Source organism: Trichomycterus rosablanca, chromosome 2 (assembly GCF_030014385.1).
Source record: "Trichomycterus rosablanca isolate fTriRos1 chromosome 2, fTriRos1.hap1, whole genome shotgun sequence".
Classification (NCBI taxonomy): domain Eukaryota; kingdom Metazoa; phylum Chordata; class Actinopteri; order Siluriformes; family Trichomycteridae; genus Trichomycterus; species Trichomycterus rosablanca.
In genome coordinates this window covers 7,905,099-7,928,943 of record NC_085989.1, presented here as the reverse complement: position 1 = coordinate 7,928,943, position 23,845 = coordinate 7,905,099, and the positions used below count along the sequence as shown (strand labels likewise).

At 37.4% G+C, this 23,845-nt stretch overlaps 1 protein-coding gene across 4 annotated transcripts; it reads right to left on the bottom strand.

Moving 5' to 3' along the window:
- Positions 1-1,052: 1,052 nt before the first annotated feature.
- pip5k1aa (phosphatidylinositol-4-phosphate 5-kinase, type I, alpha, a) lies at positions 1,053-21,805 on the bottom strand. Of its 4 annotated transcripts, none has more exons than XR_010014878.1 (15): positions 21,557-21,805; positions 20,334-20,421; positions 16,166-16,200; positions 14,030-14,119; positions 13,567-13,697; positions 12,201-12,318; positions 11,599-11,751; positions 9,611-9,910; positions 8,566-8,759; positions 7,147-7,230; positions 6,995-7,043; positions 6,301-6,385; positions 5,513-5,719; positions 1,869-4,492; positions 1,053-1,767 (listed from the first exon to the last, which is right to left on the bottom strand). XR_010014878.1 is itself a non-coding variant. In XM_063010755.1 (14 exons), exons 2-13 carry the CDS (start codon positions 20,377-20,379, stop codon positions 5,514-5,516), a joined length of 1,491 nt encoding a protein of 496 aa, XP_062866825.1. In that variant the 5' UTR covers positions 20,380-20,421; positions 21,557-21,805; the 3' UTR covers positions 1,053-4,492; position 5,513. The 4 variants fall into 4 exon arrangements, 2 of the variants coding, with proteins under 2 accessions (XP_062866825.1, XP_062866841.1); XR_010014879.1 differs by having other exon boundaries at positions 4,418-4,492; XM_063010755.1 differs by having other exon boundaries at positions 1,053-4,492.
- Positions 21,806-23,845: the final 2,040 nt, after the last annotated feature.

Sequence of the window (23,845 nt, the reverse complement as noted above, 5' to 3'; positions counted from 1 at the left end):
TAATGTTATGATTAGTGTATATGGACATAATGTCCTGGCATTTATTCATTCACTGTCTGTTTTATCACCAGGTTGTCCGATTCAGGGTTGCAGTGGGTCCGATTCACCGGACAGGTCACTAGTACATCACAGGGCAAACACACACAGGGCAGTTTAAGCAGCTCTAATAAACTTGACTGCATGTCATGCAAACTCCACACAGAAAGGACCCGAACTGCCCCACCTGGGGATAGAACCCAGGACCTTCTTGCTGTGAGGCCACAGCGCTACCCACTGAGCCACCGTGCTGCCGTAAAACTTCAGCAGCTCTAATAAACTTGACTGCATGTCTTTGGAAGGTGGGAGGAAACTCAAGCAAACATGTAGGAGAGAATGCAAACCCAAGAAAGGACCCACTCCATCTGGAAATCAAACCCCGTCTTGATGTGAGGCGATAGTGCTACCCACTGTGCCTTTTGTCCTGGCATTGTTTTCATCCATATACATACAATACAAAGACTCTTAAAAGCCAGTTTTAACCTAATAATGCCTTAATGAAGTGACCATCAATGAGTTCATAACCTCTGAACCTTGGAACTGAAGGAGTTACCAACATTTCTTTTTGTTCTAAATTCCCAAACAATCCTGTGAGACTTTGGTTTATGTTGGCATGATTGCATCACATAATTGCGGCAGATTTGCCAGCATGACACAAATGTTTGATTTAGGATTAGATTTAGATTTGATGATGGAGACAATTGAAGTACACTGAACCTGAATGTTGAACCGAGACATGTTCCTGGAACCAGATGGAGATGACTTGTGGTTTGTGACATGGTCTGTTTTCATGCTGGAAGTAGCCATAAATTGTGGCCATACAAGGATGAACTGTGGCATTCAAACAATTATTAATATAATACTATAATACCATAATAATAATATAATACCATAATACCAAGATTAATTACATGAATGAGCAGGTGTAAACATGTTCTTAATAAAGTAACATGTGAGTGAAGCACAGATCCAAACCAAAAGAATTTCAAGGTACTGAGACATTTGTGACAATCATTTTTCACTTTTTAATGATTTCTTATGAACAGACAATAGAAAACTGGTTTTCATAAAAAGAAACCTGAGGAAACTTGAAAAAAATTGAATGCAAAGACATGAACAGGACATTTTAAGTACAGTATTATGAAGAAACAGTTAAGTTTGTGAACCAATTCCAAGACGCATACAAACTGAGTCACAGCCCACTTTAAACTTTAATAACATCTTTGTTGTAGTTTTTAAAAATTATTTTAAAAAAAAAAGAGTAGAATTCAAATGAAAACAGAAAGCAGTGAAAATTTTTTTCATGTATTAATTTTTTTCTGTAAATGACGCCTGCAATACAGGGGCAGTTTAATACTATGAACACTGCGGTTTGTTGAGAATGCAATCATGCTTTGGTATTATTAAGGTATGCAAGAAAGATCTAGTCCTTTATAAGCAAAATGTATGAGCATTCTTTTACAAGTGATTAAAAAGACACATAAAGTGCAAAGTATTTTTTTAAAGATTCAGAAAATAGCAGTCAGGGAGTTTAGCAGTCTAATATGCTAGTTTGCTATTGAGTAAACTTTAAGTGTCTTTTAAGGGAGGAAAGGTTTAATAATGTTTAACCTTGTTGCTGCTGCAATGCTGGATGAGATGCTGGCACACGTAGTGGAGGAACACGGCATAGCAAGGCTGTCTGTCATGGCTCTTTGTGAAAATCTACCACTGACTGGTGTAAAGAAGCGGCTGGTGACAGAGCAATTGTAATAGGGAATTAAAAATGACTACACTGTGATAAATGTGTAAATTTCAATCCTTCAGATGGCACTGCATTAGAAACAACATACTTCTGTAATAATGATTTCCCACATGGGCTCTGGAATACTGTGTCAGTACTTTTGTTTGCTGCATCCACTAGTGCAAGTAAAGCCATGTCAACCATATCCAGAAACACAGCCAAATTCTTTGGAGCTGGTGTACAGTGGAAACAAAAGCGGTCTTACTGGATTGTTTATGTAAATACTGTATTTGTATAGGGACAAAAAAACCCTGAACCAATCAGATTATTTTCAGTGTTAAGTTTAAAAGCAGAGCAGGGGGGCTGTGCTGGAGCCTATCCCAGCTTTTCAATGGGCACAAGGCACACAGTAACATCCTGGACGGGGTGCCAGTCCATCACAGTGCAGACACACATACACACACACATTCACCTATAGGTGTCATTCATTTGGTGTCATTATGGAGCCGCCAACATAATCAATAAAAAGGTAAAACAGTAATAAACATGTTCCTGCTTGGTACTGCTTTTTAGAATGTGTTGCAGGCATCAAATCATCATCGAAATCAGCATATAGATAAATACACTGAAAAATAAAATAAAATCACTGCTTTCTGTCTTTATTATTATTATTATTATTATTATTTTTTTTTTGAATTTAGCTTTGTACAATCTGGAAGTAGTTCTGTTTTTTACATTTTACTGTATTGCATAAACCCAAAGCTATCAGTTATAATACACATTTAGAATAAATAATACATAAATAAAGAATGACTTGACCTGGGTTGTTTAACTGTCTCCACTTGAACTAGATCATAAGATTAAGCAATTGCTATATTTACTCCAAAGTACATATGTTTATGTTTATATGAAAAGAGACAAAGAATAACCTGTGAGAATAACCTGTAAGACAATGTAAATAAAACAATACAAAAGGATACAGTAAATGAAACAGTACCAATAAAAATTTTGTGCTAAAGCATATGAAGATTACGAGAAACAAAAATTAAAATGGTTATCTTATTTTAGGGCTGTGTGATAAGATTTATAACACAATTTTAACCTGGACATCTACATTTAAATACAGTGTGCTTATCAACACAGTCTTATTGTGTCAGGTTTTATACTATCCACTCTTTTATACTATCCACTCATCCCCCAATCTTCTACCCAATCTAGTCGTATCCAATTACCCTGATTGCATTATGCTTCCTCTGTACCGATACTGCCCTCCACCGCTGACTGTGGAGCATCGCAACTGACACACGCCCCCTCCGACACGTGCACAGTAGCCGACTGCATCTTTTCACCTACACGACGTGAGTTTATATGCGGATCAGCTTTGTGTACGGAGAGCCACACCCTGATCAACGCATTATTCCTCGACTCTGTGCAGATGGCATCAATCAGCCAGCAGAGGTCGTAAGTGCATCAGTTATGAAAAGTCCCTATCCTGCTCCCATCCTGTATGAACATGTAGCCATCCAGCCCAGCCGGATGGCAGAGCTGAGTTTCGAACCGGCGAGTTCGAAATGTCAGCTCTGGTGTGCTAGTGTGTTTTACCGCTGAGCCACCTGAGCGACTCTGGATTAATTATTTTAGTTAAAAATGTTCATACTAGTATCTAATAAAGCAGAAGCAGAATGTCATTAAATAAAATGAGTAAAAGTATTGTTATAACTATAGCAAACATGATGTACTATCTGTAACTAAAAAAAAAAGCTTGCAAGCATGGGAATGATATAAAGTGAGTCAGACACAAACTGTTTGAATTGATAATTGACCCTTGGTAAACAGGATGCAGGTGATTAACTAGTGTCACCATGACTCATCTTCAGATGGTAGCACGGATAAACATCAGTTCTTGTCTACCAAATACAGCAAATAAAGCATTTTATAATAACATTTGAGCATGGCAGTGTTAAGTGTTTGCAGTTTCAAGACCTGGTTGACTTGCTGTCACTGATGAAATGATGATCTGGAAACAGTTATACAAAAAAGTTGGGCATGTTTCGGTTTTATTAAAACCTGATGCTCCACAAATTTCAATCCAGCCCTATTAAATTTAGAGCACAATGACAGGTGTAGATTGCTTTTTATTTGAAGCTCTGTTTTGGTCATATCAGAAGCGATATGTCTGCTGTCCAAGCTGCTACAACTGTTTTAGATTTAAATATATAAAAATAAAGATTCTATATGAATAAAACATCACATGCATGCCCTATCAAAACCTCCACCAGATAAGTGTTTCTTTGATTTATTTAGAGTTTAAGCAACTTAACGTGCCCAGAGACTAACATATTCAGTCCTTAAAGTTCAGCCACTGCTGTCCATTTCCATCCCTGGTATCCTTATGAGATGAGATCTTTATGCCTCAGTGGTAAACCATGTCTGGTAAAAATGTATCAATTGTGTGTACTGTACTGAGGTATGAGGGAACAGTTTCTTTATTAATATTTGGAACTGGTGTTGATGTCCCTTTAGCAGCAACACTGGATGCAACAATCACCCCAGTAAACATCTCTAAAAAAATTTTGTGTAGCTCCTTTAAAGTTCCGTCTTTTAAAATGAGTTCTGCTCTTTTACCATGGCTGAAAATGAAAAGAAAACATCAGAAACCTTTTTCTTCTTTACTTCTTTCCTGTTCAGCTCATTCACCTTCCATCCAGAGGCCTGTCTGTCCTTTTTATACCGCTATATAATTGTTTCAAAGACAGAAAAGAACAAATACAAATGTTAGAAATGATAGTCACTTCATACCCTGAACAAAAATGTGTTATTACATATAAATGAGCAACTGAATGAGTGAATGTGGAGATTTGTATGTTCTTTCACTTGCTGGCTCTCGGAGTACTTCAGATTCCATCCACATCTCAATAACATGCTCGTAGGTGGACCGCCTAACCTACACTTGGAGGGAGTGTGAATAATGTTTTCCACACTTACTTCAAATACAGGGTGTTTACACAGTGGTTATAGTCACGACAGGAAAGGTAGGTAATTCTCATATTTCAGTTTATAGTCCTTGTCAAGTGTTGTTCCTTATATGCGCTCTTTTAGACCCAAAAATACCAATCCAGCATTGTATGAATGTCACAATCTATCATATAATAGCTACCTGCGGCAAATCACAAATCTGCTTCTTTAAACGTCAATGAGTTCAATGTACTTTAACTAAATTATTATAACAGTGGTAGCCTCACTAGGGCCTTGGGCCACCAATCGAAGGGTTAAGAGTTCGAATCCTGGCTCTGCCATGCTGCCACTGTTGGACCCTTGAGCAAGGCCCTTAACGCATCTCGGCTCCAGGGGCCCGTACAATGGCTGACCCTGTGCTCTGACCCCAGCATCCAAAACAAGCTGGGATATTTGAAAAAAGCATTTCATTGTACTGTACACGTGTGCATGTATACATGACAAATAAAGGCATCTTATAATATAAGAATTTTAAAAATGATTGTCATACTTTTCACACCTATTACATTTACACCATTTAGAAGACGTTTATTACAAGCCACTTGCACGTGTGACAGAATAAAAATAAAGCAATTGTGGATTAAGGGCTTTGCTCAGTGACAAACAGTTGCAGTCTGCTTGTAAAGGGGCTTAAACCAGTGATTTTACGATTGCTGGTTCAGTACCTCACCCGCTGAGCTACCACTGTTAACTTTGGCGATTGTGTAGATTGTGTACTGAAATTTTGTAACATCTTACCCTAATCCCCTGCTGTCTCTGTCTCTGAGGTGCTGGACAGGACACTGTTGCTGTGTAGCCGGGTTGTATCTTCATCTGGTTGATTCTGTTCGGCATTTGCCAGATATGTAGCTACTGGCTGAAAGTTCAGGGATTGTCCAGTCAATGTTGTGCTGACTTTGCGACCACCAGACACTCCTCTACTCTTTTTGGAAGGTGATGCCTTTACTATGGATGAGATAAACAATAAATCGCCTTTAATGTCTTGATACATTTTAATTAAAGATTTAAATGGTATGAACCACTGTAGCCTTATTACAAATCCCAGAATATATTGCATGCAATATGTTTTTAGTTTCACAAATATACAATAATAATCAGCAATCAAAATGAAAGGGGGGTTACACTATTGTATATGCATGTATTATTACACGTTGTTTATAAATAATAGTCCACTTTTTTATTTAGCTGGATTAATCGAATGGACTGCACTGGGCACTCGGGTGGCATAGTGGTAAAGTATTCTAGCCCACTACCACTGAGTTCTGGGGTTCAAATCTCAGCAGTGCTATCGGTTGGTCGGATGTCTGTACAGACATGATTAGCTAGTGTCTGAGGGAGGGGATTGCTGAAACAGTCTAGCCATTGAGAGGTGCACTTGTTAACGTACTCTCAGTGCTGACCCCAAGTCAAAACAAAGAGAATAGGAGGGTTGAATTAGGAAGTCCAATTAATTTGACTTTCCATTACCAGACATTTAAAATGTAACCTGGGCAACTGAAATTATACAATGACATTGCATGACTTACTTGTCATTTTCCTGAAAACAGTGCTGCACATTATCTTCTGGAAGCGGTCTGCATAAAAGTCAGGCCGGTGTACTGATACAGTATCCTGAAAAAGGAATTCATTATAAAAATTATACACTATGTTGCTGTGAGACAAAATACATATATTTAAAAAATAAAGGTGCAGGACCAATGGTAGCAACAATACTGATAGGATTTGCTTAAAGATCCATTGCATACTTACAATAAAACACTATTAATTTTGCAAATTGTTAGATTACAAATTGAAACTTGTTTGTGCTAGTTAATAGTCATTTTAGTCTGTGTGAACATTAGGACTGATTGACCAAATCAATAATAGTTGATTTAAAAACAGTCGTCAATTAGCTGTATCATTAATTAGTTGGTCCATGGCTAAATAAAAATACGTTTGTGAGCTTTGGTAAGAGCCACACTGTTGGTAACAGCAGTGCATGGGTTCCAGGGAATTGAATCCCAAGCTCTGCTCACAAATACAGATCTATGGTGTTATGTAAAACTAGCTATTGGGGGCGCACACAAATATTAGTGCACTCTTAGTGCTGGTCCCAAGCTCAGATAAATAGGAGGGTTGTGTCTTGAATGGCATCTGGCATGTAGTTTTTAAAATATACTGGAGACAATATTGTTGCTTTATACCACTCATCCGCACTACAGCAGTTCACAAACCACATACCCCATCATGCACCAAGGCTTTCAACGAATGCTCCAATCTCTTCACGAGCCTAACAGACACAAAATTTAACTTATATAAGCTATGAAGTATCAACTTATCACTTGGTTACTGAATAACAGCAGCATATCTGAACATTAGTAAAACCATTGTACCTGTATGACTGCAGAATGTCAATAATGCCAATAAATACCAGTAACCTCTCCCCCTTCGAGTTGCGTGCTGGGATTCCACCCATGCTGCAGTGATAAACAATACAAAAAGGAAATCACTGGTTACGTCAACATGACCAGCAGATACTGTACATGATGTAAATAATACACTATGCCAAATTTATGATAAAAAAATAAAAATAAAAAAATAAAATAAACATGAATAAACATGAATAAACATATGCTAATGGATAAGCATATTTATCCCAAACTCAGCATAAGAACAATAGATGTGTATATAGATGTGTTTATGTGTTACGGAAGAAAAAAAAAACAGATTTTATAGCATTTATAAACAACAAGCATATGGATATAATCAATGCTAAAGTTGTGAGCCACTAGGTGTAATTGACTACTTTTTGCTCAAGCAAGTACATTTAATTATAGTATAGTATTTTTTAATTTTAAATATGAGGGTTTATTTTTTAGGTCAATTAAATAAACTACAAAAAAGTTTTTTAAGAAAAACTTTCTAATTGTTGAAATTGTAAATACAGACCGACAAAGGGGGCATGGAGGCGCAGATGACTGATGTGTTGGCTCCTTTTAACTGACAGTAACCTGCACCTCATGGAGCGTTATTTTGCTTCAGGTATGAGTGTCTTTATATTACAGTTTCTCCCTTTAGACTTACCAGCTCCTCTGTCTGGCAAACCTGCTTTTCTCTATTTTCAGGGAACTCAGCTGGGGGTGTCTTGTTTGAAAATGCCCTGGATGAGCGAGCTGCTCCAAGATCGATGTGACAATCCCTCTTTTGGAGCGGTCCACTAATGTTTCGCTGTCCTAGGCTTGTGTTTAAGGTTCCCTATCAGTTCTTTTTTTGAGAACTGGGTTGACTAAGATGGATATGTTGAGACAACCAGTACTCGGGCTATAAATAGTTTTTGAAAACTCTTTCACTTGTTACTTTGTTTCCATTATTTTGGCCATCTTATTATTATTATTATTGTGATTGTCCCTTTTTTGTTAGTGGCTTTTTAAACATTTTAATTTGGATTTATTTTGATTTTTGGAGGTGTGGGGCTTCACTTTGTGCTTTACTCGTGAGGAGCAACCCACCCAACTACAATAGTGAAACAGTTTTGGTAGGTTACCGTGGCGCAACACCTGCAGGCAGTGTATGATGGTTTTTCATTTAGTCTGTCAGCTGAAAAGCTGAAGTTCAGTGACTTTAAAGCTAAAATTGTTACAAGTAATTAAGCTTGTAACAAATCTGCTTCAAAGATTATTGCCACTTATTACCAATATTTTGAAGTACAATAGGAAAACATGAGCTTCTTGCTACTCTAATATTATCTGCAAGATGAAACTATAAACTGAATTAAATTAAGAAGAAGGTAAAATAATTAAAAAAAGTCTAACCTCTCGCTGAATTCTGGTGTAGCACTGTCGCTGACCTCACAATGAATTGCATCCATGGCAGTGCAGTAGAGCGGCTTCTGGCCCTGAGCCCTCTTCTGATCAGGCACTGGCATAGACGTCTCGTCCCTAGACTTGTCCATATTGTGGATCCCAACCAGCAAACTATAGTCCATAATCTTGAAGCTTTGAAGCACCTGAAATGTAGACAGAATGGTAAGATTAGTCTCAAGCAGACTGTACAGAGTTTATTAGGGCTTTGGATTATCAATTAGAAAGTTAAGGGTTTGGATTCTGGTCCTGCCAAGCTGCACTGTTGGATCCTTGAGCAACTTCCAAACAAGCTGAGATATACAATACAAAAACAATTATATTGTACTGTACTGTGTTTATTACAATATTACAACATTACAATATACAATCATTTTATTTATTATATTTTGACCATGGAACATGGTTTGAGGATATCAGAAGATCAGTACTTTAAGCAATTTTACTAGCTCTGTGTAAAAAATAACTGATCAGTTGTAGAATATAGTGAATATATTTGTAGAATATATGTGTTTTATTTATTTTATTATAAAATATTCAAGAAGCCCTGCACTATTTCCTTTGTGCACACTTTGCATCAGTATTAATGTATAACCCTTTGGTTTAGAACCACTTCAGTCATCGTAAAATCACTGCAGCATGAATAAATAATATATGCATGCAAATAAAGGGTGTTGCATTTGAACCACACTGCCACATTTAAACCAATACAGAGGCCAAAAGCTTGTGGACACCCCACCTAATTCTACTTTCGGTCAGATAGTGTATTTTCTATGGTATAGTGCAAACCTTGTGATCAATTGTGTAATAGCCTACTAAGCTCCAGATGCCTAGAGTATTCATTTTAACCCACAAATGCTAAAGTAACATGCCCTTTTTATTTCGCTTTATGCATTCATTTAAAAATAAATACAACAAGTCTTGCTTTACTGTACAAATAACAGCATCTGAAGGCAAAATCATTTTTATAAAACATTTGACATGATTTTCCTCTCACCAGACAGTCTCGAGAGATGGTCCTGCAGAGTGCATTGTAGATTTCAGACTCTAGCAGCAAGCCCTCAGGAAGGTCCTGTAAGAAATCTAAGTCTTTAAAGGTGGGCACGCTCTTCATTCTTTCCTTAGGTGAGGCGCGTCGCTTGTATGTAGAGCCCTTCAGATCAAACTTAAGGTGCATGGGTACAGACCGCGGCAGTAGGTTGTTCATAACCGCTATACGGATATTCTTCCCTCCGGCTTGAATGCAATAAAGTCCATAAAACTTGGGCAGTAATGTCCGCTTGTTCTGGTTAAGGTTCTGGAAAGAAAAAAAACGAAGATAAGCGAGCATACCATACACATACGATGAATATCAGTCATGAGATTTACATGCTGTAGTTACATGTAGTTCGCAGCGTATCAGCTGTAGGAGGGAAACCAGTGTACAAGCTCAAAAATAAGACAATCAGCTTGGCTCACAAACCTTATGCAAGTTAACTTACTGCTTGACAATGTAGCTTCACTACAATGTAGTGTGCTTTCTACTTATTAGCACACTGCACACCTCCTCATACTACAGCAGATAAAAGCATATAGATATTACTAATTTATTAGGATTTTAATGTCATGTTTTACACACTTTGGTTACATTCATGACAGAACAGGTAGTTACTGGTTACACAAGATTCTTCAGTTCTAGTTCAATGTCGAACACAGTCACAGATAATTTTGTATCTCCAATTTACCTCACTTGCATGTCTTTGGACTGTGGGAGGAAACTGGAGCTCCCGGAGGAAACCCACGCTGACACTGGGAGAACATGCAAACTCCACACAGAAAGCACCCGGGCCGTTCCACCTGGGAATCTAATCCAGGACCTTCTTGCTGTGAGGCGACAGTGCTACCCACTAAGCCACCGTGCCACTCTCAAGCATTAAGATAAAATTGTTCAGATGTAATAATGATAATGTTATAACCCCCATTTTTTGGCACAGCAGTGAATTGCACTAGGCCACTACCACTGGGATTCGAATCCCCAGCTGCACTAACAGCGTGCTGGCCAACAACATACAGACATGACTGATTCCACACGATGGATTCACGCCCAGTGATTCCAGGGAAACCTGACCAACTGTGACCCTGACTAGGATGAATTGGTCGTAAGAAATAATAATAAAATCAAATAACTGTTAAAATAGCATTCACACTGCAGATGTGAACTGCACAACAACGTCTCCCAAGTGAAACTGCATTTAGCTTTGGTGCTAAGCCACACAGTAAACAGCAAATTATCTACCAACTCTGAAACAAATGTTACTAGTAAAAGGACAATAAGATACCGATAATGAATTTTTTTTATAACTATTCTATAACTTATAGCCACCAGTACAGCAAAACCATTTAAGGCTTGCATTATTAAATAGCCTTCCAAAGGAGTTTTAGGCATGTCGGTCCAGGTGCATTGAGCTCAGGTGTACTGAGCCCAGAATAAAGAGTTAAATGATTGACTGTGTCATCACAGTATTCTTTTTTTTACTAGTGGGGAGCGCAATGACGTCTCTGATTAAACAGAATGACAAAAGCCACAAAAGCCACAAACTACTGGCAATCATAGGCTTATTTCACATTTGTCCAATGACCTTTAAGTATTTTAAGGATAATGTCCTGTTGACTTTTCAAGAACAATTTGAAAGACCTGGATATTGTTACATCTGGCTTATAACAAAGAGCATTTCACAATAAGAACATCATAACAATAGTCAATCATAAAGCAAATATTTTGTTACAACAAGGTTAAGTAAAAAAAACAAAGTTGATCATATCAAGTTATCAGCATTTAAAAGTCAAGTATCTGCTGAGGACTCTAAAAGGGGAAAATAATAAATATAAGGAAATTCAAACCAGAATTTTACAGAAATGATGACAACTGTTCTAAAGGTAAGTGAAAACCAGACAGACAGGAAATGAGAGCTGAATTCAAATTCCACCCACACATTAAGTTCTTACCATGAAATACCCAGGCAGTAGATTTTGTAGGAATTCTGCCTCCTTGTGCTGGACTGTTTTAATGATAAACTCGTCGTCACTCGACACATAGAATACAGACCCGCTCGCTCCAGGGTTTGATAACTCTATCAGTGAATCACTACAAAGAGAGTTCTGTAGTACAAACACATTTACAAGTCAATACATTAGCTTTGTGCTGATGCAGTAAGCTTTTTTATTTACAGTTTAAAAGTTTGTAACATTTTACTTAGATTTCAAATCACTGATTTAGTAATCTGGCAATTTAATTTTGATATTAATTAATTTATTAAAGTAAAAGCTTGCACATATACACACACATAGGTTTGCTGGACCACATGATTCAAAAGTAGTCAATATACAACTGATTTAATAGTTCTGACTGTAAATAATAGCATACAATGTTTTTGGCAACACTAGCTACACACTTGAAATCACAAATGAGAAGTGGATTAAATGAAAGACATGTCAACTACAACAATGTCAAAAGCAATTGCAGTACTATTAAAAACAATTATTATAACAGAAGTAAAAAACAGACTGACTTCTCACAAATGTAAGCCAAAGGTAGACAAAAAAGTTACCAGGTAGTCATCAGGTCGAATACCAAACAGGTCTCTAAAGTAGCGGAAGGCAATTGGAGCATAGGTTTTGAACCTGAAGTCGCCATGATGGTGGCCAGGGGTCACATTACTGCCCTCACTTAAAGAGACAAAGAGACAGAGAACAAATAAAAAACAATAATACTGCAAGAAATACAATTTTAATCTATTAATGCCAGTTGCACACATGCAATAGTTAAACTTGCCATATTTATTTATTTATTTGGGATTTTTACAACATGTTAGACACGTGTGTCATTTAAAACTTGCCATATTAGTCTGGGACAAACCATTAACAACATGAAGTTGGTGAAATCAGCTATGCCATGTGACACAGTGCTTTGCAATTTATTTCATTCTGTGTGAAACACAACCATGCTTCGTTTTCTACTAGATACTTGTTCCTATGTAGAATAAAAGATGTTCTGCTTTTAAAATAACAGTTCAAAAATAAAAACAATCCTTAAAATGTATTTGAACTTGTATTGCCAAGTGTGGGTTTCAGTGGCACATAAAAAGCCAGTAACAGCCTACAGTTGTGAATCAAAATGTATTGTATACTGCCATACTAAATAGTACACCAGCACAGATTCATTACTATACTATGCAGTATGCTAGTATATTTTAGAAGCAGTCCATGTAAATTTAGGCACATTAAAGTTAAGTAAAGTTAAAGTATTTAAGTTGCCACTGTTGGGCCCCTTATTTACCTTATATACAGTTAACCTCGCATAGCCGCAGTGGTGGGCTAGTGTATTACACCTAGGCAGTGGTAGCACAGTGGATAGGATATTGGACTAGTATTCTAAAGGTGACTGGTTTAAGCTTCCCCACCCACCACAGACAGGTTGCCACTGTTGGGCCCCTCAAACCTGCATTGTATTCATCAAGCAATTTCAAGTCGCTTTAAAGGGGTCTAGTAAATGCTATAAATAAGGTCTACCTAATAAATTCTATTTATTCTATTATTCAATTTATGAATGTTATTTAATGACTGCTGTGAAATGTGGCACTTTTCTGTAAAAATTCGTAAAATCTGTGATTTTTGAATAACGAGGTCCATTAAATTAAGCACGTTTTCCTGTGAATGTAGTAGGGCCCTATCCATAAATGTAAAAGTACACCGCTGTCTCACCCGAGCACCCATTTTTGTGTTTATTTCTTAAGTATGTATTATATAGTCATTCACAATATTAACAAAATTAACTGTGTAGATCAATAAATGAATTTTTTTTTTTACTATTACTGCTGTGTTAATGTTTATTTTATTTCCCTAGTAGTGATTATACCTTACACGAGGTATATATGAGTCATCTGTAGACATATTTGCTTTTATGTTTGTACACACCTGGGAAAGAAAATGCTCTCCACTACTTCAAAGTCCTGCATAAGCACATCTCTCTCTGGCTTGCTGCTCAAGCTACCCACCGTATATGTGATGCCAAGCTGGATGGCACCTTTCAGAGCAGATGAGGTTGTCTGAAAAGAAAGAATGGCAGAAATGTACTTAAATACGGCACTCATCGATTAAAGAAATTGATAGCTTTAAAAATAACTATGGATGACCAGCTGACCAATATCAGAATGTGGTTTTATCTACTAAAAAGGATCTAAATAAAGGTTGTAATACAATATATATCTGTGTAAAGGCATAAAGTGCTGAAAAAGCAGCACTGCGATTTTAAAACCTAGGCATAAATTTGTGCTTCATTAAAAAAATTAACAAGCACATGAACATGTGATTTATTTAAAGATCATACGTGCCTCTCAAGCCGTGTGTGTGTGCATCAGATCAACAAATGTATTCTTGCCTTTTTGTATGTAGTCTCGCCTGTGGGGTCAATCCCGCGATGACCGATAGTTTTCTTATTGGTCTGGGTTAAACTCGAGGGGCCCGGACCCTAAGAGATACAAAGATAGAGCAATAAGGCAGCAGATTTCAGCATACAAATCCAGGATGTATCCAGTATAACTTTACTGTTACTGTTTAAGCTTTGATTAATTCCAAAATATAAAATATAGTCACAGTTACCATATATGTGACATCATGATTATTCCAAAAAAAGTCTTTAGGCTTTTTAATTATTCAGAAAATAAAGTAGTAATTTATAAATAAATGTCCTAAAAAAACATTTTACATCTGCAAGGAAAAAAAAAACTTTAACATTTTAACCAATAAATGACTGTCAAAAGTTACAAGTTAACTGCTAATCAACAAGCTACAGTCTCAAATTATAAATATATCACATCACTGAGTTATATACAGTGTATCACAAAAGTGAGTACACCCCTCACATTTCTGCAGATATTTAAGTATATCTTTTCATGGGACAACACTGACAAAATGACACTTTGACACAATGAAAAGTAGTCTGTGTGCAGCTTATATAACAGTGTAAATTTATTCTTCCCTCAAAATAACTCAATATACAGCCATTAATGTCAAAACCACCGGCAACAAAAGTGAGTACACCCTCTTAGTGAAAGTTCCTGAAGTGTCAATATTTTGTGTGGCCACCATTATTTCCCAGAACTGCCTTAACTCTCCTGGGCATGGAGTTTACCAGAGCTTCACAGGTTGCCACTGGAATGCTTTTCCACTCCTCCATGACGACATCACGGAGCTGGTGGATATTCGAGACTTTGCGCTCCTCCACCTTCCGCTTGAGGATGCCCCAAAGATGTTCTATTGGGTTTAGGTCTGGAGACATGCTTGGTCAGTCCATCACCTTTACCCTCAGCCTCTTCAATAAAGCAGTGGTCGTCTTAGAGGTGTGTTTGGGGTCATTATCATGCTGGAACACTGCCCTGCGACCCAGTTTCCGGAGGGAGGGGATCATGCTCTGCTTCAGTATTTCACAGTACATATTGGAGTTCATGTGTCCCTCAATGAAATGTAACTCCCCAACACCTGCTGCACTCATGCAGCCCCAGACCATGGCATTCCCACCACCATGCTTGACTGTAGGCATGACACACTTATCTTTGTACTCCTCACCTGATTGCCGCCACACATGTTTGAGACCATCTGAACCAAACAAATTAATCTTGGTCTCATCAGACCATAGGACATGGTTCCAGTAATCCATGTCCTTTGTTGACATGTCTTCAGCAAACTGTTTGCGGGCTTTCTTGTGTAGAGACTTCAGAAGAGGCTTCCTTCTGGGGTGACAGCCATGCAGACCAATTTGATGTAGTGTGCGGCGTATGGTCTGAGCACTGACAGGCTGACCCCCCACCTTTTCAATCTCTGCAGCAATGCTGACAGCACTCCTGCGCCTATCTTTCAAAGACAGCAGTTGGATGTGACGCTGAGCACGTGCACTCAGCTTCTTTGGACGACCAACGCGAGGTCTGTTCTGAGTGGACCCTGCTCTTTTAAAACGCTGGATGATCTTGGCCACTGTGCTGCAGCTCAGTTTCAGGGTGTTGGCAATCTTCTTGTAGCCTTGGCCATCTTCATGTAGCGCAACAATTCATCTTTTAAGATCCTCAGAGAGTTCTTTGCCATGAGGTGCCATGTTGGAACTTTCAGTGACCAGTATGAGAGAGTGTGAGAGCTGTACTACTAAATTGAACACACCTGCTCCCTATGCACACCTGAGACCTAGTAACACTAACGAGTCACATGACATTTTGGAGGGAAAATGACAAGCAGTGCTCAATTTGGACATTTAGGGGTGTAGTCTCTTAGGGGTGTACTCACTTTTGTTGCCGGTGGTTTAGACATTAATGGCTGTATATTGAGTTATTTTGAGGGAAGAATAAATTTACACTGTTATATAAGCTGCACACAGACTACTTTTCATTGTGTCAAAGTGTCATTTTGTCAGTGTTGTCCCATGAAAAGATATACTTAAATATCTGCAGAAATGTGAGGGATGTACTCACTTTTGTGATACACTGTATATATATAAACAAATAATTGAACAGCAAAGATCACTTACTTCCATGGATGACATCCTAGAAACTCCAGCAGTTCCTGCAGGAATATATAAATATATTTTATTCTTGGCAGCAGTATAAGGTGTGAGGTCAATTCTGAATGGACATGTGACCTGGGGTAGGTAGCAGTGTGGGGTATTCACAAGTTGTTTTTTTTACTTAACATGAGAAAAATATTGTATAGTTTTGATTTGTCTTTGATTAGTATTTTAAACTCAATAACCCAATTAGTTCATGTATTTATTAGTGACACGTCAAAGGAAATAAGTGAGTTAGTCTAATGGGCAGTAATGAGGTTCAATATTACAGTGAAATAGGAACTATCCTAATTGAACATGGTTTCCTCTTAACTGTGCACTTGCTGATGTCCTTTATAAGCAGATTTATGGAACCCGGGCTATCAGAAGACAACAGCATTCTTGGATTATAAAAATGGATTAAATACATACTGCTGACCTTAAGTCTACATTTCACTTAAAAGTTGTATTTAAATAGTGCAACAGTCTCTGGTACTGAAATGAACATCTTTCATGCCTTTATGGACCATAGCTTGTGCACTGGGGCACAGTCATGCTGGAATAGAAAAGGGCCTTCCCCAAACAGTTCCCACAAAGTTGGAAGCATACAATTGTCCAAAATGTCTTGGAATGTTACAGCATCAAGATTTCTCATCATTGAACTAATGGGCGTAGACCAACCCCTGAAAAAACAACCCCAAAGCATCTATCCTCCACCAAACATAACAGTTGGCACAATGCTGTCAGGCAGATAACAATCTCCTTGAATTTATCAATCCCAGACTCATTCGTCAGAAAAGCGTAATTCAATACTCCACAAAACTCAATCCCACCACTCCAGACTCCAGTGGCGAAGAGCTTTACATCACTTTATCCAATGCTTGGCCTCAGCACTCGGCGACCCTGGTCTATAACTTTACATTGTCTGCCACTTCATGGCTAAAATGGTGTGGTTTACCACACTGTAACTCGGTGAGCACTGTAGAATTACCAATTTTTCACAAATACATGTAAAGCAGACTGAATCTGAATGAAACACCTGAAGTCAATGATTAAGAGGTGTGTCCCAATACACACACACAGAGCATGTACAGTATGTATATACATCATGTTATAGATTAACCCACAACTTATACATTTAAACAAATGAACTACACGGAAACAATACAAAATGTTCATAAATGTACTATGTAATGTTATGCATCTGACAATGAACCAAGCGGTTTTGTGGAGTCATGCTTTTAGCATGGTTATTTAGCAAGCATTTCCTGTAATACCAGTTCTCAACGTTAGTTGATTAGCTCTGCTTGGAGGAAAGGTTTTGCATCTTATTATACAAAACTAATATTAATCTCAAGCTAGGGTTGAAGCTTTCTAAAAACATATTGTGCCTGTATTTAATATACTTTCAGTGCATATATTCACTAAACTTACTACTGACCAAATATTAAAAAAAAAAATTCTAGCAGAAACATATAATTACTTACAATAATAATTAATAATAAACAAAATAATTAATCAACACTTGTTTCTTCTAACAACTAACAAGTAGAAAAAAAACAACACCTTAAACATCCCTGTCTGTACAATTTAGTAAACATAAACATAAACAAGTGGAATGTTTGTGTTATGTAAGTGATCAAGGGTGTGAAAGTAATAAACAAGCCAGTACTCAGAAAGAGTGGCAGGATGACCTGTAATCAGCATGAACAACAGTTACACAGAAAACAAAGGCAATAAACGATTGTGTAAATATCTTTTAACACCAAATAGAAATTCTCAGGTATGAGATTATTTAGTCTATTGGATAAAGCTGTATAGGTCATGGATTTAAATCGAGGGGAAACTAAATACAATGCACCTGTAAACAAACCATAAACAAAGCTAAGACAGCTGTTTTGATTTATGATTTTTATGTTGAGTTTGTATGTTTGGTTTAATTTAATGTCATGTTAGCATCTATGGCTTTAATGACGTGCACCAAAGCCATGTATTCATTCTCTCTGGAGAGGTGCCAGTCCAGTGTTTAGTTTCTACACGAGTGGTTTATTTTAATGAAGTAAAACTTATGCTGGTGGGAATATTCATAGTCCATAAACAGGAAGAGGTTTTGGACAGGGAAGGGGCTGGAGAAACGAAAATTGCTATGTGAACTATACAGTCTAAATTATTAGAATAAATAAAATCCCAAGTTAACTGTTCACCTGGTGGCTAATTTATCTGTAAACTGCAACAATAAATGGAGGTCCTTAAAAAATCCCCCACAGATATGCAGAAAAAGAATTCCATTGTACTGTACACGTGGTTTGTTTATGACATTTTTTTGCATGTATTCCTTTGACTGATTCACAAATGTGAAAAAACACTAGACACAGTATTTACATACTGAGTGAAGTGTGACACTGACTGCCAATGCACAATCATACAGCGTGCACAAACACCTGGCACACGGCTTTAATTTCACAGTTTTTACACAGAAAAACCACGACACACCTGCACGCACTAAAAATATCACAAACAGAAGCAGCACAATGGAACTAAAGACTCTGGATTAACACATGCACTTCTTTCAAGATTAGTACAGCCGTCTAAAAACAACAACCAGCACACATTAGCGTGTAGCATGTACCTCTGAGGAAATAATCTCCTTCTCCAAAACAGAAATACTGCATCTAAATCACAAACATCAATTTACTACGCAAACTATTTAAATCAGGTTATTATGGTCCAAAATCACAGAATGAAAAGAACAATTCTATAATTGCAAAAAAACTGATTTTACATCCACTGTAAATCCACAGGGTATGAAACTTTATTTATTTATTTTTATCTATTTATTAGGATTTGAACATCATGTTTTACACACTTTGGTTACATTCATGACAGAAACGGCAAGATTTAAACAAGATGTCGAACACAGTATGTCATGAACAATTTAGTATCACCAATTGACCTCACTTGCATGTATTTGGACCGTGGGAGGAAACTGGATCTCCCGGAGGAAACCCACGCAGACACAGGGAGAACATGCAAACTCCACACAGAAAGGAACTGGACCTCCCCACCTGGGGATCAAACCCAGGACCTTCTTGCTGTGAGGCGACAGTGCTACGTACTTAGCCATCGTGCCGCCCAGACTATCAGTAATCAGATTGATTTCATAGGTAACAAGCATTCAATGAAAACAATTTTCAATAGTTAGGTGGTATTATCTTTTTTTTAATCAAGCAGCTAAGAACTAATCATAAGTAATACTTAATAATTTTATCCACCACATTTAAGCATTTAATATTTTAATATGCATAATATACTGTAGAACTAATTGTTACAGGTCCATCTACACACACTTTTATTTATTTATTAGGATTTTTTAACGCCGCCTGGTTCAGTTCAAGTCTTTAATGTCAAACACAGTCATGGACAATTTTGTATCTTCAGTTCACCTCACTTGCATGTCTTTGGCCTCCCGGGAAAAAAAACCCCATGCAGACACGGGGAGAACATGCAAACTCCACACAGAAAGACCTAGACCGCTCCACCTGGGAATTAAACCCAGGACCTTCTTGCTGCGAACAGACTGAGCCATCGGGGCGTCCACACACACCTTTCCCTAAGGCATAAAACCCTAGGTCGAAATAAGTAAGTCTTTCAGTAGCATCTTTAAAAGTGGAGCTGTGGGTTACCAACAAGAAGGTTGTGGGCTTGTAATTCCTCGGCTTCAGTAGTGCAGTACAATGGCTGACCCTGCCCTGTGGACCCAGCTTCCAAAGAAACCGGGATATTTGAATAAGGAATATCATCGTACTGTACACATGTAAATGTATATGACAAATAAAGGCATTCATTTCATGCTGTTTGTGTAGGAGGCTTGAGGATATTTTCTTGAGGATATTAGCTTCTAATGAGTGGCTTTACTATTTAACTATAATTCCAAAATACACATTAACCAATTGAATAACCAGATAATTGCATTTATGTGACTCAGAGAGAGAGTTTTGTTAGTGCACATGCAATCACACTTGGTGTAAGGAAAAATCACTCTTTGATTTTTGTAAAGACAGTCAAAACTAAACACTGTTGTTTTGTACACCAATATAGATTCTAATTCATTTTTTAAATGTATTTATTTTATATAAAATGTTGTCCCACTTACCAGGGGTGCTCACTCCCTCTGTAGAGACTGGACCAGCAGTAGCCATTCTTTGGTGAGCGGTTTCATAGGTTCTGGTACCTCAGACTGTCTAGAATCAGTATACAGAAATCAGCATATATAATGGATAATGCATAGCATGTATAAAACATTCAGCTTATTTATTTACATATTTATATTTATTGTATTAGGATTTTAACGTCATGTTTTACACATTTTGGTTACATTCATGGCAGAACAGTAGTTACTGGTTACACAAGATTCAACAGTTCAAGTCTTTATTGTCAAACAGAGTCCTGGACAATTTAGTATCTCCATCAAAATCTAAATCAAGTGACACATTCACAATAACATGCCTATTTTTTTTTTTATCTTAACATTGACACAAACGCAGTCTGGTTTGCATCCGGGCCAACTTGGATTAAATCTCATATCCTAGTTTACAGATCATTCAGTACGAGAACGAAAACGACAGTTAAAGAAATCATTGAAATCCCAAGACTGACATGACATACATGGAATTTAAACATCTGACCACAGCTGTATATCCAGCCAGTCAGGTGGTGGATACCACCCAGGGACAAGTGTCTTTAGGCACAGTGGTAGCCTAATAGGTAAGGCTTTGAGCTATCAAATGAAAGGCTGAGAGTTCGACTCATCAGCTCTGCCTTGCTGGGCCCTTGAGCAAGGCCCTTAACCCTCTCTGCAGCTGTACAATGGCTGACCCTGCGCTCAGACCCCAGCTTTCAAACAAGCTGGGATATGGGAAGAAAGAATTTGTTGTACTGTACACGTGTATATGTATATATGACAAATAAAGGCATTCTACTGGGGTCTAGTTTAAATGGACTTGTCGAAATAGTTCAAATTAGGGTGTGAAATGCAGGTAAAACATTATATCAGCAACTTACATTTACTTCAGGTTCTGTCTGGGCACTCTGACATGTTTTGTAACAAAAAGGTGGAATCAGAAAATACATTATAATGATAATAATAAAGTGAACGGAACACTGTGACTTAGTGCTACACTATTTCAAACACGAAATGTAAACAAGACATCTGTCGGTGATAAATTAAACAACCAGTAGAACAACATAACTAACTTTTACTTTAATTAGCAACCTAAATAAGCTATTATAACGTTAAGTTTTGGCCAGAAAACAAAAATAAAGACCAAAAAGAGGCTAAAAACTGTTCATTTGGAAAATGAAGTGTAAAAAGCATACCTAGCTCAGCAAGTATCTGTAGTCAGCGCTAGTTAGCTATATGCTAACCTCTTCAGTTTTGTGTTGTTGACACTTTGTTGTTGATTTTTTAAGTATAAAAACAGAACCGAATAAGTTAAATAAAAGTTGTTGTTTTATCTCCAGCCACAGCCAGTTAATATAACACCCGCGTATAAGGAATTCTTTTATATTTAAAAGTAGAAGTTTAGAGTTTTGACAGGAAAAATGTCGAAAACTGTGCGTGTGAAGTAAAGAAAAGCAGCCGCCTTCTGTAGCTCTGTGTACTGAGGAAGTGAAACAGGTTCCTCCCTCCCTTCAGATCCCATATACAAATACAACTAAAGCCATCTACTGGAATGACATGACAAAAGTCAAAAATTCTGTCACCAAAAGTAAAGTTTTACTTAATAAGTTATTAAGTCAAGTCTTCTTTTCCTGCTCCTCTAGGTGGCAGGAACAAACTTCTATGTTTTCATTCGTTCATTCATCAATTCGTTTATTATGTACAGCAAATTAACACAAACTATACATATAGTACAATCTTAATTCAGAAATATAAATACAGTGGTACCTTGAAACTCAACGTCAACTGGTTCTGGGACTGGCGTTGAGTTTAAAGGGCGTTGAGTTTCAAGGTATGTATGGGAAACCTGTTAATGCGTTCGTTCTATGGTCTCATAGAGCTATGTATATTTTAGGCTACTGTAAAACAATGGGGTTGTTTGACACTTATACACTGGAAATAACACAAATATTATATTAAGAAAATACTTAAATACAATTAAAAACAGTTACAAATCAATAAAAAAATACAACCCCAAATCAGAAAAAGTTGGGACAGTATGGAAAATGCAAATAATAATAATAATAATAAAAAAACACACAGAGTTTCTTACATTTATTTGACTTTTATTTCATTGCAGACAGGATGAACCTGAGATATTTCATATTTTGTCTGGTCAACTCATTTAATCTATTAATAAGCTTCACTGGCTGCCCATTAATAAGCGTATTCAATATAAAATTCTGCTTCTTACTTATAAGGCACTTCATGGGTCAGGTCCGGCTTACTTGATGGACCTTCTCAGGTTCCACACTCCATCTAGGAATTTAAGGTCATCAGATGCTGGTCTCCTGGTTGTTCCTAGGCACAGGCTCAGTACCATGGGTGGTCATTCCTTTAGTGTTGCTGCCCCCTCACTCTGGAACTCTCTTCCTTCCTCTTTACGTTCCACTTCCTCTCTTCCTGAATTTAAAATTCTCCTAAAGACTCACCTTTTCTCTCAGCACTTTCTCACTTCTTCTTCTGCTGGTTCGGTGTGATTGTTTTATTTTTTGTTTGTGTGATTGTTTAACTTTCTGTTCAATTTTGTGTGATTGATTATTTTCTGTTCATCTTCTGCGATGTATTTACTTTCTGTTTATTTTTTCTGTGTGTTTGTTATCTTTAATGTAAAGCGACCTTGGGTTTGTGAAAGGCGCTATATAAGTATAACTTATTATTATTATATTATTAATAAACATCCATTCCTGCATTTCAGGCCTGCAACACATTCCAAAAAAAGTTGGGACGGTAAAGCATTTACCACTTTGTAATGTTGTCGTTCCTTTTCACCACACTTAAAAGACATTCTGGCACCGAGGATACCAAGTGATTTAGTGTTTCAGGTTTTACTTCTTCCCATTCTTCCTGCAAACACGTCTTGAGATGTTCAACAGTACGGGGTCGTCAGTGGCGCATTTTTTGTTTCAAAATTCTTCAGACGTTCTATGTTGGGGACAGGTCAGGACTGCAGGCAGGCAGGCCAGTCCAGTACCCTCTTCTCCTCTTCTTCCGCAGCCATGCCTTTGTAATAAAACCTGCATCTTACCTTTACTTCTTTATTGTTTCCTTATGCTTCTTAATCATGGAGATGCTTGATCCTGGAATACCATAGTCCTTTCAGTAAAGGCACATTCACATGAGAAGCGACACAAAGCTTTAGCGCTGCTGTGCCGTTATTTCCTACAGAGTGTTGTGCTAAACGAATTTCATTAGTGGAGAGAACTTATGAGCAGTAATAATTAAGAGGCGTTTAATACATTAAGTCACGTTAAGCTTTTTCTTAATGACAAGCGTTTTAGACTCTTGGAAAAGCTGATTCTTACAATTTCTCAGACCCCTGAGCTATAACACAAGTTTAAAAGTGAAACAAGGGAAAAATCTAGCTGAACACAGATACATGTGGACACTTTCAGAGTGGATTTGACAGGTCTTCCACACAAATGCAGATTTGTCTCATAGTCGCA

Bases quoted from the DNA above. Each gene is read 5' to 3' on its own strand.
- pip5k1aa (XM_063010755.1), bottom strand. From the start codon at position 20,379: ATGGCTACTGCTGGTCCAGTCTCTACAGAGGGAGTGAGCACCCCTG. The intron at 13,698-14,029 runs GCAAGAATACAT...CTTTCTTTTCAG, and splicing joins GCGAGACTACATACAAAAAG to ACAACCTCATCTGCTCTGAA. The intron at 12,319-13,566 runs GTGTGTACAAAC...TGTCTCTTTAAG, and splicing joins GAGAGCATTTTCTTTCCCAG to TGAGGGCAGTAATGTGACCC.